The 13930-nt window shown below is 39.4% G+C and overlaps 2 protein-coding genes across 2 annotated transcripts; both read right to left on the bottom strand.

Moving 5' to 3' along the window:
• Positions 1 to 55: 55 nt before the first annotated feature.
• LOC101314096 (isochorismate synthase 2, chloroplastic-like) lies at positions 56 to 3564 on the bottom strand. Its single transcript, XM_004301116.1, has 14 exons — positions 3394 to 3564; positions 2459 to 2709; positions 2253 to 2370; positions 2029 to 2145; positions 1790 to 1933; positions 1611 to 1685; positions 1456 to 1524; positions 1254 to 1372; positions 1054 to 1111; positions 857 to 967; positions 579 to 663; positions 406 to 503; positions 200 to 292; positions 56 to 94 (listed from the first exon to the last, which is right to left on the bottom strand). Exons 1-14 carry the CDS (start codon positions 3559 to 3561, stop codon positions 56 to 58), a joined length of 1545 nt encoding a protein of 514 aa, XP_004301164.1. The 5' UTR covers positions 3562 to 3564.
• A 514-nt stretch (positions 3565 to 4078) lies between these two features.
• On the bottom strand, positions 4079 to 9171 carry LOC101290765. Its single transcript, XM_004299347.1, has 13 exons — positions 8880 to 9171; positions 8578 to 8764; positions 8105 to 8217; positions 7855 to 7956; positions 7602 to 7671; positions 7043 to 7098; positions 6176 to 6226; positions 5875 to 5979; positions 5393 to 5437; positions 5086 to 5191; positions 4796 to 4995; positions 4542 to 4628; positions 4079 to 4394 (listed from the first exon to the last, which is right to left on the bottom strand). Exons 1-13 carry the CDS (start codon positions 9135 to 9137, stop codon positions 4224 to 4226), a joined length of 1551 nt encoding a protein of 516 aa, XP_004299395.1. The 5' UTR covers positions 9138 to 9171; the 3' UTR covers positions 4079 to 4223.
• Between the last annotated feature and the right edge of the window lie 4759 nt (positions 9172 to 13930).

The following is a 13930-nucleotide window of genomic DNA, read 5'->3' as shown; positions in this document are numbered from 1 at the left end:
TAATTTCCAATTGTACACCACTGAGCTTCTCAGGTAGATATACACTTCTGCAGTATCAGCTTTTGATCCCTTCAAGTTTAAGTAACTTGGTGAACTGCAGAATTGATTGAAACACTACCGTGTTTAATAAACCACCTATTCCCACAATGCTTAGATATATATACACAATATGACTTAACCTTGAGCCTAATTAACACACCTGAGAAATTTTAAGTTCTAGTTCATCCCATTCTGATGATGCATTGCTTCCTTCCACAACTCCGGTTCCAGCATATATCAATGCACCGAGACCCTGGAATTCAAAATTGTCAGCGCTTCGAGATTACTTGGTATATCTAATAACTCTACAACATAGAAGTTCAACGATTCCGCTAGCAGATAAAAATATACATAATTGTTTTTTACCTTTTCCACCAAGGCTGACCTAATACCAACAGCAAACTCACTCTCTCCTCCTCCAAACCAACCAACTGGACCAGCATACATCCCTCGGTCAAATACTTCTGAAAATCATTGTAAGTGTTTAGAAGTTGTGAAGGAACAAAAAGTTTTGACTAGAAACAAGATATTGATCTTACCTGTTTCTGCAATAAGAACTCGTGCCTCCTCTGTCGGAAATCCACAAACGGCTGGACTTGGGTGAAGAGAAGAAAGTATTTCAAACTGGAATAACAAACAAGATAACAAGGAAACATATAATCCAGAAATTAGCAATCTGCATTAAACAATCATGATTCAGGACAATAAACTAGTGGATGCAGAACCTACATTTAATCTACTTTAAGTATTATTCCAGAACCTATGAGATTGGAAGGAAACATAATTCTTTACTGCACAAGAAATGCAATACTTTTACCTCATCATCTTCACTTCTTAACCTGCCAGACAATTTGGCATATAAATGTTGGACTCTAGGGAGTTTTCGGATTTCTTTCTTTGGTTCAACTACTACACTGTTACATACATCCTGAGTGAAAACAGAATATGGTGTGAATATTCTCTCCTTATAAACAGATCAACAATAAATCTCATCCATAAGCACCAAAAACTTGCCTCTAATTTTTTTCTTATGCTTTCTCGTACTATAGTAAACTCAAGGTGGTCCTTGGGACTGCAAAGTAAATAAAAAGTTCAAATCGAATGAACAAATTGGCTATTATCAGGTCAAAGCTAATTGGATTACTGCTATAAGAGAAATTTTCTTGAGTATTGTAAGAACATCAAAACAATGTATTTTAGATTCTGAGATAAACCTGGAAAGTAGGTCAAGTTCTATTTGAAGATCTTCAGACAGCGATTTACCTCTGGCACGGGTTCCAGCCAGAGCTTCACTATTAATGTCAAGCCATGTTCTGTGAAACAGTTGCTCTGGCTATTCACAAAGATAATCCAATCATATCATTAGGAAATAGTGATAGATTATATGGTGAATCCAGTCTCTTTTAAGACAATTACCGTGTTTCCAATAAAAGCTGGTGCACCAGGTGGCTGGAGACAAAACTGATAAGCATTTTCACCTTCAACCTGCATTAAGTTATATATCAGATGCACCGGTCATAACTTGTTTCTGGACACTACACATAGAAAGTTCACTAAGTAGAAGCCAATACCTGTAAGCAAGCTAACCATGCAATAGGATCAATATCAGTAGCTGTTATTACTCTGCTGCTACGTGCGAGTACAACCTGAGTTCCAGAGACAAGACTGATCTGTTAATAATTGTAAGAGAGATAAAAAGGAGGTAGGTCTCAGTTGTGAAAACAAGTTTGGCACTTGGTTTATTAGGTACCTTAATAAGTGCTGAATCACTTCTTATTTTCTGCAAAGCTCTATTAACAGCAAGATCCCAATATGTCTTACTCGGGATGTGACTATTGCTTAACATTAGCAATGTAGGAACTTCTTTTTGTGGCTTTATAACAATGGAAGATATCTGCATGATCAAGCATTCATATAAACATGGTGGCTTGAAATAAAATCTTAAGTGATTCCAAACATGAATTTTTCAACTCAATTCTAGATGTGAACCTGGTTTAGTGTGGCTTTAAGTTCCCCAATTGCATTTCCTAAAGTCCATGAGAGGGAGTTGTCCCATGCAATAGTTGTTGCTAGTATTGAACTATCTTCAAGCTCATCAAACTCAACCTGTCATTCAGTATCTAGCAGCAGATGGTATAAATACTTACAGAGAAACATAACCTATTAGGCTTGAACAACTATGCACCAATGCAAACAAATTCATGTTCTTCTACCTGAGGGACCATAAAATAGAAGTAGCCAAAGGCCTCCCATTCGGATGATATGTTGGCTCTTGCATCAAACCGGATTGCTCCATATGCCCGAATTAGAGGACATTCTGTAGACAGGAACCTGCAACCAAGAAGCGTGATTAGACTCGAGGTTTAACTCTTGACATATGTATTCTATCACAAAACCAAATTCGATATACTTAACTCACCTCTTTAAGGACTTCCAATGCCTGTATGAGAATGGATGCAGATCCTGGAAAAAGACTGCAGATCCCACACCAGCAACACTGACCAACTTGTTATGCTTCTTTGAAATATGGCCATTCCCATTCCCATTGGCGCAATCAATGGCAAGCTTAGAATTGCTGGTGTGAGCTCTATCTGAGAAGTAACAGCGGGGAAGAAGTTTACTTTGGGCATACAGCCAGTCAATTGCTTCAATTTGCTGCTGGATTGGTACCTACAAATACAATGCTAGTTGCATAAGCATCACTCTTTCAAAAATGGTAACTAGCCTTAGTAGTCCTGCACGGATCCGGCTCCTCTAAAGTGAGGAAACCGTAAAGTTTGTAAATTTCTTAAAATCTAGATGTTTCATATAATCTAACCGTCTAAACAATTGACATGTCATTCTATCATTAATTTTTAAAATTTTGATCTAAACACTGTTAATATGCCGTTAACCTAAACAAAAACAAAAAAGACTTGACGGGATCTTCCTCCTTTCTCCGTGCTGCACCTATTGTATGTTAAGGCCAACTAAAAACCAGAAACTTTCTTACATTACTTATAGTGAAATTTTCAAGCAGGGTGTTTAAATTTTCAAACATCGGAATAGAAAGTTCTTTGAGAAATTTCATTTCCCTTCCCACGAAAAAGACAAAAGAGTTTTTATCATTTTCGCGAACCAAATGAGGTATGTTTGTGATGTTTACCAGCATACAATATCATCTTCTTACTGATCTTAGAGTTGCATGTATTCCCTTAAGTGATGTGCAAGATAAGGAACTATGGGCCAATAGCCATGCCGTTCAAGATCACCAACCACGTGGCATGAACCCATTGCTCTAGATTTCGAAGCTTTTTGACCTACTAGGCAGTTAACAGATAAGAAAAGAGCACAGAAACATGTGCCATTGCTTACTTGGAGACGAATAATGCCAGAGGTGTAAGGAGGTGGGTTTGCTTGCAACTGAGAAACAGCGGAGCTGAGTGCCTCCACGGCCAATGGCGGTGATGAAACTGCCGGAAATGAACGCGTTTCGACGGTTCCTAAAGGGAGCTCAGGGTGGTCTCCTTGGCATCCATTCATCGAAAGAGTTAAACGTTGATGATTGCTCCTCTGTCATGTCACACAAAATAGTTACTTATGCAAAACATAAAGAGCAGCAACTGAAAGAAGTAACAAAAACAAGAAGTGGAAGAAGTACATGGTTGGGGAAATGAATGGTTGGTCTGCTGCTGCTGGATATTGTGGAGCTGCGTTTGGCTGCTTCAGGTTCCATGAGATCTGTGAGGCAGCGCCGCCCTACAGCAGCAGCAGCAGAACCAGTAGCCATGAGAGAAACAAAGTGAGAGCTTCCAGAGAGATGGAAGATATGATAGGCTAAGCCATTATAAAATGAGAGGGAGGCTTTGTGTTATAACATACACGAGCAGTGACTGCACTGTTAAGAAAGTCGTTAGGCCAGATGGGTGGTGGTTTTTTTTCTTAATTTTGATTTTACTATAGACCATAAGATGAGTACTGTTTGATTAGATAAAAATACTGTAGCGAGCAAGTTGTATTGAAAACATAGATAAAGAGTGAAGGGTTCTAAGCTGATAATGTGGAAGGTAGATAAGGATGGATTTTCATTGAACGTTTGGAAAATGTTGTACATGTTACATGGATTTGCTTGCATTCATTCAAATATCGATCTAACAATATTCCAACAACAATTTTGCAGGAAAAGTTCCTGTGGCTCCTATGATTTATTCGTCTTCCAGGTCTAGCCCACCAATTCGATGTCGTCTCCTGTCAAAAACAGCTTTGAAGGATTCGTGTTCTGCACGAAGCTGATCTTGGAATACGTTCTGCCTCTTTGGTTTAGCAGTGCTACGGGGTGGAACTGGGTTCTCTTCTTCAGGCAAGGGGTTGGACCTCTGCAGGTGTTGAAAGTAAATCACAATGAGACCATTATCATTAAGGCAATTTAACAATGCGAGTCTTGAGCCCATGGTACTACAAGTACTAGCTAAACATTATGGAAGGCATTATGCAGTAGTTTCAGTGGAAGGCATGTAACTTACCAAGTTGTATCCAGCACCTGGACCAATCACCAAAGACGATACATTTGCCTTCTTTGCTGCTGTTATTGAAAAGCCAGTATTGCCAACCTGGACAAAAAAAGTGCAAAAGTTGCAACAATCAAGATGTGAACAGGCATGTAAGAAATCGAACCTCAAAAGTAATACATAAAAGCTGTTTGCGCCTCTGAAGAAAAGAGCTAACAAAATCAGACCCCCACCCAAATACATTGACTGAATGATGTGATAAGACATACCTGGTCACTCCAGCATACAGATTTCACTTCCTTGCGATAAGCTTGAATCAATCCAGATAGAGCATTACTCTTCACTTCTTCAGTTTTATCTGTATCATCTTCATCTAAAATTTCTGACCATTTACTCCTTCCTAGTTCTTTTACTTCTACTCCTGGGTGATCTTCTTCGGCATCCAAGCTCTTCACGTCCTTTGAAGAACCTAAGGCTTAAAATTTAGTAAACCTGATTATTCAATTTTACCGTAGCTCATACAGAATTACTAAACTTGAAGAATTAAGACCAAAAATACCATCAGGCGCATTGTCTTCAGCAGGAGGTTTCATGGTCTTCTCCGGCTTTCTCTCTTGCGCTCCGGATATTACATCATTATCTACATCTTCTGTATCCATGTCTACCTGGTAGACATCAAATAAAGAATGGTTTAGAGAAAAGATCACAATTTTCACATATTAAGTATTATCTTCCTGGACTCCAACATGTCGGTGACCAAGAAATTCATGCCCGCGGACTTTTCACATATATATTTCATTTCTACTAGTGTGTAGCGATCAAGTAAACGAAAAGCAAAAAGAGTCACAGGCAGGTAATTAACTTGCCTCTTGAATACCACTTTCCTTCAGATCATCTCCATGAAACAATGACTGTCAAGCCAGAAAAACACAGCATTAAACCAAAAACCCAGAATCAAGTGCATGTCACATTAACATTTAGAACTTATTATTCTAATTCGCTCTTGTAGCCAAGTGCAATCACCCCTTGTTAAAAGGGAAGTTGAACCTGAAAAGGTAAGGAGGGTGTTAAGTAGAGAAGAGGGATCAGCGTTGTGTATCCTCCTATGGGAACAAAATAAGTTGCTCTTACAGTCACAGTTAATAGCCAGCCTCACTGAAAGAAGTTACTCTAACATTCTCAAGTTAATAGCCTTCCCAACTCAACACAAGCTCTTTGTTTTTTCTTCCCCCATCCCCCCAATAATTAAAGGTAACAGTGTTAACTCGACTCCATCTTTAATTGTGTGCATATACAGCTGAGGATTACTTCAAGCTCCTCCATCCTAATCCTGAGCAAAATGACTAACCTTGGCGTCCAATTGCAAGTATATGGATGGAGATTCCTCCCACTGTTCAGCCATCTTTTGTATGTCTTCTTGAGTGAAGCCATGCACATTCCTAGCTGCGCAGCCCTAAAAATGCAAGAAATTTCACAAAGCTTCAAGAAGTTGTCACCCAAGTTATGTCTGTTTTGGCTTCTTTTCAAGAAAGATAATAATCACATGTCAATTATTCAAAACAAATACATACAAGATACTGATTTTATTGTATGCCTTTGTTGTGACACAAAGAACTGAACAATATATAGTACCAACAGATAATACTCACCGCAGGATCCTTATATGGTGCTTCTAGTATATAAACTTCATACCCCGAACTCTGACAAGAAGAAGGGAAAAAATGAGTAAAGAAAAAACAGACAATGAACACATCACTATATGATTAATCAACATTATGGATATTGAAAATAAAATAATGACTGGCATCCTTTTCCATAAATTACGAGTCACAATGTAAGAGAGGGAAATAGCTTCCAGATGGAGAAATTAAAAGGAATCCAGGTCTAGTTCCTGGAGTGATCAGCTTCCTTACATAAACAGCAGTCACACATTGAAGTACCAGAACAAATAAACAAACCAAAAATGCCTAAATCCAAATCCTACATTGCATCAACAAAGTAGGATAAGAAGCAGAGTCTACAGCACTAACCAATTAAGGTTAGCTCGACAAGTAAAAGTTTATGTGGCAATGTCTATCTATTGAAACATACCATAAAAGAAAAGAGTAGGTTACTGCATTGCATGAAAATTATCAGAAATGTTTGCACAGAGAACCAGATCACCTCATCCACCAACAGAGAAAATTTAAACATCTATAGAACAAATGAAACAAAAAACTAAAAAAAATCAATCAAACCTACAGTTGATGCACTAAGACCAGTGATAGAAATACACTCAAACTAAATACACCCAAACAAAGAGCATAATTTTAAGGGGAATTGACAATGACAGGATCCTGCTGCCTACTACTAATCAAATCTACACCCACACCTAAGCACAACTCTAACGGACAACGTAGACGGAACATGACAGCACCACTTTTTCTCATGAAAATGGTCAGTGCATTTTAGAAACAGAGCTGACACTTACAGAACACATGGCAGAGGTGTTGAGAAAGAGAGAAGTGAGGATATACCTTTGCAATTGCCCAAAATTGAGCAAACTCAGCTACCCGCAGATTGCGGTCATCCACTAAGACGAAGAACACATACCACCACCAAAAGGGTCAATTTCCAAATAATACTGCAACTGTAGTTAGTGAAAATGAAGGCAGTGCATGGGCACTGCATTACCACCTAATCTATCAGCAACTAGATCATTTTCTTATTAAATGTACTTTTGCTTATTTATTGGAATCTAGCACTTAGAATCCTATGACTTTATCATTTTAATGCCTCATGATTTAAAAATATCTACAATAACAAAAGACCAGTTTGGCTTCCTATCAAAAGAGTAATTCAGGTAGGTTATCTATGCACGCATGTTTTATAGGAGACATAGGCCTCACTGGAGCTAAGAAAGCATCAGAGTGAGCTGCTGAAAATCAAAGTAAACACTGCGTATACATCATTGGACATTTGGACCCAAAACAAGCTGCAAGTAATTCCAACCCAAGATAATTACAAAGGCAAAAAATTTAGTGGGACATAGAGATAAAGTTTGATGTTGTCATCAATATCAAAATAGAGAAATACCGATTACGAAGGTGAAAACATCATCCTCGAGGGTCTTCTTAAATGCCTTCAGCATACTCGACCGATAAGCCTGTGAGCAAAGACATGATTAGCATAAATGCTTGACATAATTCAATATAGATAACACTTGCCCTGACAGACACACACACACAAACAAATCAAGTGTCATAATCATAGAACTAGAAATGACAAGAATAAAACGCAAGATAGACATATCAAACCAAAATTCTGAATTTCAATTATTTTGTATTACCTCCTGCATTTCAGGTTCATAACAATACTCCATCACCTTCTTCACTACAGGCTTCTTGCCTCTAGATGAACTGGAAGATTTTGAAGCATCACTTTCTTCCACCTTCGGGACATAAGAAAATACTAAGTTAATTTATCTCAACTACCAAGATAATTCTAAAAAATATCCAATAAGAAAGTGAGAGGAAGCAACTAACAGCAAGATGATCAAAACAAAATATAAAAAATTATAAGACGAGACAATAGCAAACCTTTTCTACTTCTGTCATAAAATAATCATCCATGGAATGAATTCGTGGAGCACCACCACCATTTTCAACCTCTAAGTCACGCAGCAGCTTTGCTAAGTAGCTCTTTCCGCTACCTGATATAGAAATTCATTATATATCCTCAGTTTGAGAAAGATAAAAGACTGAAAGAAAGAGAATGGCCTGACATCTTTTCCATACATGTCTTGAGCCACTTCATCATGCTTACTATATAATCATCCGTGTGAAAATTAACATACAATGCAATCACCAATCCATCACACATGTCCATGACTCAATATGGAAATAGTTTTTCACCACCATTTAAGCTATAGAATAAATAAGATTTCTTCTCCACGAATCAAGCAGACTGCAAGTTATGCAGATTCAATTGCCCAAGACACTAGGGAAGCACAGTATACACATAAAAAATTCAAGAAACTCCATTTCCACAGATCAAATTCTAATATTGGTACCTGGAAGCCCTCGTAGGATTACCACAAAATGATCAGGGCGGGTGACTCGATGTGGCTGCTTAAATAAGTGCAAAGCATCCACAACCTTTGGCTTATCCAAAGATGACCGCTTTTGTGGAAATGGCTGACCATCTCCCACGTACTGCTTCGGTAACGTTTGATGGAACACATGAGCCTCCTTGGGAAACTACAAACAAAACGATTTCAATCACAACGACACCAATACAGAAACGCAACCCTAACCAACAATGCAACAATACATAACAAAAGCACAAATGCATTATCTAAGTCAGCAACTATACCTCCATAACATATCCAGTAGAAGCATGTGAAAATGGCTTACTATGGAAATAAGGCGGCGGCATGGAGTGGTGGGCCTCATGATTCGGTTGATAGGCTGCAGATGTCATCGGCGATGAAACATTATGAACAGGAAACAATGTAGGTGGCCCTTTCGACGGGAGAGGAGGCGGTGGAGAAACAGGAAGAGGAGGCTGCTGCCCACTGATTGGCCGCAATGCCGGCGTACGGGGTTGAAAGTAGCCTCCCTGCCGCTGCATTCCATAACCTTGCGGCAGCTGATTGCTATGATTTTGCAAATGGGAATGCTGTGGTTCATAATTAACAGCATAACTCCCATTACTCTGCACATTATTACTAACACTATGTTTAACACTACCATCAAAACCCTGATTACTACCGCCGTGATCATGAATCAGCTTCAATCTCCGCTCATCTTCCGATAGATACCCACCACTACTGTTCGGGTCAAACTCGCTCCGAAAACCCGGACCGGACCCGAAATCATCGATCCTCGGCCTCTTGAAGCTCCGATCACCGTCATTAACGTAGCCATTGCCACTGTAGTCGTACGGCGGCGGCGGTGGAGGTGGTTGTGGTTGTGAAGGCGGCGGCGGAGGAGGCGCGAAGCCTTGATAAGCGAGATTAGGGTTTCGCAGCCACGGCGGCGGCGGAGGAGGAGCGATGGGTCTAGAATAGGGATCAAAATTGGGTCTTTGGAAGGAATCGGGAGGGAAGTTAGGGTTTTGAAGGTGGGGAGGGCAAAAGGGGAAGTGAGAAATTGAGCAGGTAGGGCAGGGGGTACCTTGGATTGGAGCCCTGGGACGCCATTGGTCCATGAGTTGAGGTTTGGTTAGAGGAGCTGGAGAGGGTTTGAGATTTAGGGTTTGCAGTGGATTTGGGGATTGAAGCGTTCGAATGAAGGAGGAGGAGTTGACTGTGGAAGCTTTGGAGGTAAATTTTGATGAAACCCGCGAAGACTTTCTAGTGCGTGCGTCCTTACCTATGTTACCGTGGGGGTTTGGTGTAGAAATTCTTTTTTTTAATTATTACCGTAAATAGTTATTTACGTTATGCAGTAATGTTCATCTCGTCAGAGTTGATACAAACTACATGCACAACTCATATGAGGGTGATCGTAAGAGCGGACAAAGAAACAAATCATAATTTATAAGCAGAAATATACATTGACATCGATGCAAAAGAGCGCGACGGAATCTATACAACTAATTTTAAAAAAATATAGTAATTAATACTCATGTAATGGCGCGACCAACGACCGGTCGTATATGGTTTAAAAAGATATTTTACCGCGCAAAGGCATTTGAAAAAGCTAATGACAACTAGTTTAAACAAAATATACCTAGATAAATAGAATTCAAAATGGACAGATGCACAACAAGGACCTAATCATAATCAACAGATACATATAGTCTTGTTATTTATGTTTGTTTAGAATTAACAACTGTTAAATGAGAAACAAGCTAGGGTAACAATCAGAAGGTTAGGCAGCCATATATATCATCCCCAACTTTGACTAAGCACTCATGAATTAATCAAGATATAATGATACATTACAGAAATTAAGCAATCCTAATATTCTATAACCCCATCATGATCATCTGTTAATTTCATGTCAATCTTGTTTCTGACCAAATGTTTGATCATCATTGATATTCTGCAACTGCAGAGTCACATCATAAATGTCCACAAGAACATTAGGCATGGTGGCGAGGCCACGAGCCCTCTGATCTGTTTGAACAACTCTGATCCCATGAAATACTTGCATGATTATATTTTGCTGCTCGTCTTCTGGGACATGCATGCCGGAGAGAATGCCTCTAATCATCAAGCTACATTGATCAGAAAACAGCTTGGTCTGAGTAACCATGATTGGTTTTTCAGCTTTGAGCAGGTTAATGGTTTGGTCATGGATAACACCAACATCACAATCATCTGCAACCCAAACGCTTTCTACCGCCTTGAAGAGCTTGAACTCAAGTCGAACCCGATCCAGTGATGATGAGAATCGAGTCCAGTCGATGAAGGTTTCAAAGACTTTTTGGGACTTAGACACATTGATACGATAGTAGTGTCTCTCGTTTGACATGGTTGATTGGTATATACTAACTGAGACTATAGGCAGATAGGAGACTTGGTCAATGTAACATTATATAGCCCATATGGGAAGTTTAATCCAATTTTTTCTGGATTTGTTGTCATATTTCAAAAGAAATACAAGGTATAATAATCAATCTAGATAAACTGTGTGGATTTTTCCATATCCAAGTGTATTGAATTATTAATTTGATGAGCTTCCGCTTTCAGGTGTCTATGAAAGGTAAGTTTTTGTCAGTTTTTCTAGCACCAGAACTTTTTTTCTTTTGATTTAGCAAGAGCAACCCTATACATTGATTACCTTGCTATATCTTGTTAGATGCATGCTTTGCTTGTTCAACAGAGTTATTGGTTCTTCAAAATATCGGATTTTCTATGGAGAAACAGTAATCAATAATGGTCTAAATACAGAACAAACAATGACTATTTTTCAGATTACAAACAATCTCATTCAAAATCAACATTGCAACATGATATTTATGACATACATGACTCTTACTCTAACGAGTCGATCGACTTCAGCAACTCTACATAACTGAATCTTCACTTGCTTGTTTTCTTCTTTAGAGCCTGATCTTGGGAGTCTTGGGTACTTGATCAGCATCATCACTGAAAAAAGGAACCTTCGGATGACTAGTACCATTCTTATTCTTGTAAAGATCATGTCTTCTTGATTTGCAGCCGTCAGCAGGAAAACCAATCATTTGCCTTCGTATCTGGCTTCTTGCAGCTGACAAAGATGAGACATTAACACGAGCCCTCGCAGGTCTATCCACAACAGGCATACTTGAAATTCCATACTGAACAGTACCACCATGCGGCACCTGAGCCGTTGCGCGAGGGGTTCCAAATGGATTTGTAGCAGGTACTACTAGTACTGGTTTTTGTTGGTGCTGCTGCCGCTGCTGTTGTTGTTGTTGCTGCTGCTGTTGCTGTTGTACCAAGTCATTCTGCTGAATAACAGGTGTGTTGCTTGGTTGTGGCTGTGTTGGATTGACAATGTTGGAGCCAGGAGTAGAAAAAGGAGACTGAGCCGGAGTACTAATGGATGTTTGAGTCGGTGGAATTGAAGGTATAGGTCTTGTGAAGGTATAAGTCACTGGAGGTGATGGACTAGTTACTTGTGAAGAAGTCCAAGAAGGAAAGGAAAATGGAGTAGGAGTAATATTGGTGGTATTGAAAGGATTTGAAAACGGTTGTGTATTCGAAAAAATGGGTGGTGTAGGAGTTGGTGGTGTTTTAAAGAGATTGATTGCTGGGGTTGATGAAACAATTGATGGTGAAGACGAAGAAGAAGAAGATGGAGGAGGAATACTATTGGAGGTACTAAATGGATTTGAAAAAGGCTGTGAAATCGAAGAAAAGGGTGGTGTAGGAGTTGGTGTTTTAAAGATATTGGTTGCCGGAGTTGATGAAGCAACTGATGGTGAAGGCGAAGAGGAAGATGTTTGAGTTGCTTGAGAAGAAGTCCGAGAAGGAAAGAGAGATGGAGAAGTATTGGAGGTACTAAATGGATTTGAAAAAGGCTGTGAAATCGAAGAAAAGGGAGATGGAGAAGTATTGGAGGTACTAAATGGATTTGAAAAAGGCTGTGAAATCGAAGAAAAAGGTGGTGCAGGTGTTGGTGTTCTAATGAGATTGGTTGCTGGAGTTGATGAAGATGTTTGAGGAAAGCGAAAAGATGGTGTAGTATTGCAAGGGGTGCTTGCCTTCATGGTAGTTTTGCCGCCTTTATCCCCCAACTCATAATCTTCAAATCGTAATTCCTCCAAGCTTTTGCTCTCATAAACTGGCATTGCTGTTATTGACTGGAACCGACACGTATTCACGGTCCCGAGGTCTTGTTCAAGTGTGGATTTGTAAGCATCCACTCTACTTCCCTGGCGTTGGCCTCCGGCAGAAACAGTGTTTCCAATAGATTGTGTTGTTGATTGATCCCCAAAGGGAGAACTTGAAGCACCAAATTTTTGGCCAAAAGCAGGAATAGTACTAGTGCCAAAAGCAGGATTTGTTGGTTGAGCCCCAAAGGGAGAACTTGAAGCACAAAATGCTTGGCCAAAAGCAGGACTTGTTGGTTGAGCCCCAAAGGGAGAACTCGAAGCACCAAATTTTTGGCCAAAAGCAGGAAGAGTACTAGTGCCAAAAGCAGGACTTGTAGTGCCAAAAGCAAACCCAGTATTGCCTCTCGGCGCCGACTGAGTTGTGGTTACAAATTCACCAAAAGATCTACTTGTTTCAGCAGATGAAGCACCAAAGGTTGCGATTCCGGTTGAAGAGGATGATGATCCGGTTGGAGCTCCCCATAAAGGTGTACTTGTTTGGCCACCAAATTGGAATTTGGTTGTGCTACCAAAAGGGTTCTTGCTTGTGTTGCTGCTGGTTTGGCCAAACATATTTGGTTTTTGTTCGAAATCAGAGAGAACAAGAAAAGACAATGATCTGATTTAGAGTGTATGGCTCTGTAGACATCAAGATTGGCTCTTTATATAGACAAAAAACATAGCAACATAGCGTCATAGCCAAGTCCACCGCTAGCTTTATAGTTAAGTCCACCTAGCGTCAGAGTTAAGCCACCTAGCGCCAGAGTTAAGTCCACCTAAAAATAAGCTTTTTGTTTTTGTTTTGCAGTGATCTTTTCATAAAGCCTAGGTTTATATCAGCATACTGGGAAAATAAAAATAGCATAAATTCTGCATAACGATTCCTAAATCCAATGGGAAAAGGAAGAAGAGTAATAATTTTTTAGATAGTTTAGGATTGTTTTGAAACTAAGCCTAAATCTACTAGGAAAAGGACTCGTTTTCCTTGTCTCAAAGAAAAATATTTGATTGATGACCTATTTGCTTCTTACCTAGCAAGGCCTTGAGAATATAGGATTCAGGATCTAATAAAGCATATATATAACCTCATATTACATCTCCAAAAATCAAGATTA

This window comes from Fragaria vesca, linkage group LG5 (genome assembly GCF_000184155.1).
Source record: "Fragaria vesca subsp. vesca linkage group LG5, FraVesHawaii_1.0, whole genome shotgun sequence".
Classification (NCBI taxonomy): domain Eukaryota; kingdom Viridiplantae; phylum Streptophyta; class Magnoliopsida; order Rosales; family Rosaceae; genus Fragaria; species Fragaria vesca.
The sequence above is the reverse complement of the archived record's forward strand: the minus strand, read 5'-3'. Positions and strand labels throughout refer to the sequence as shown.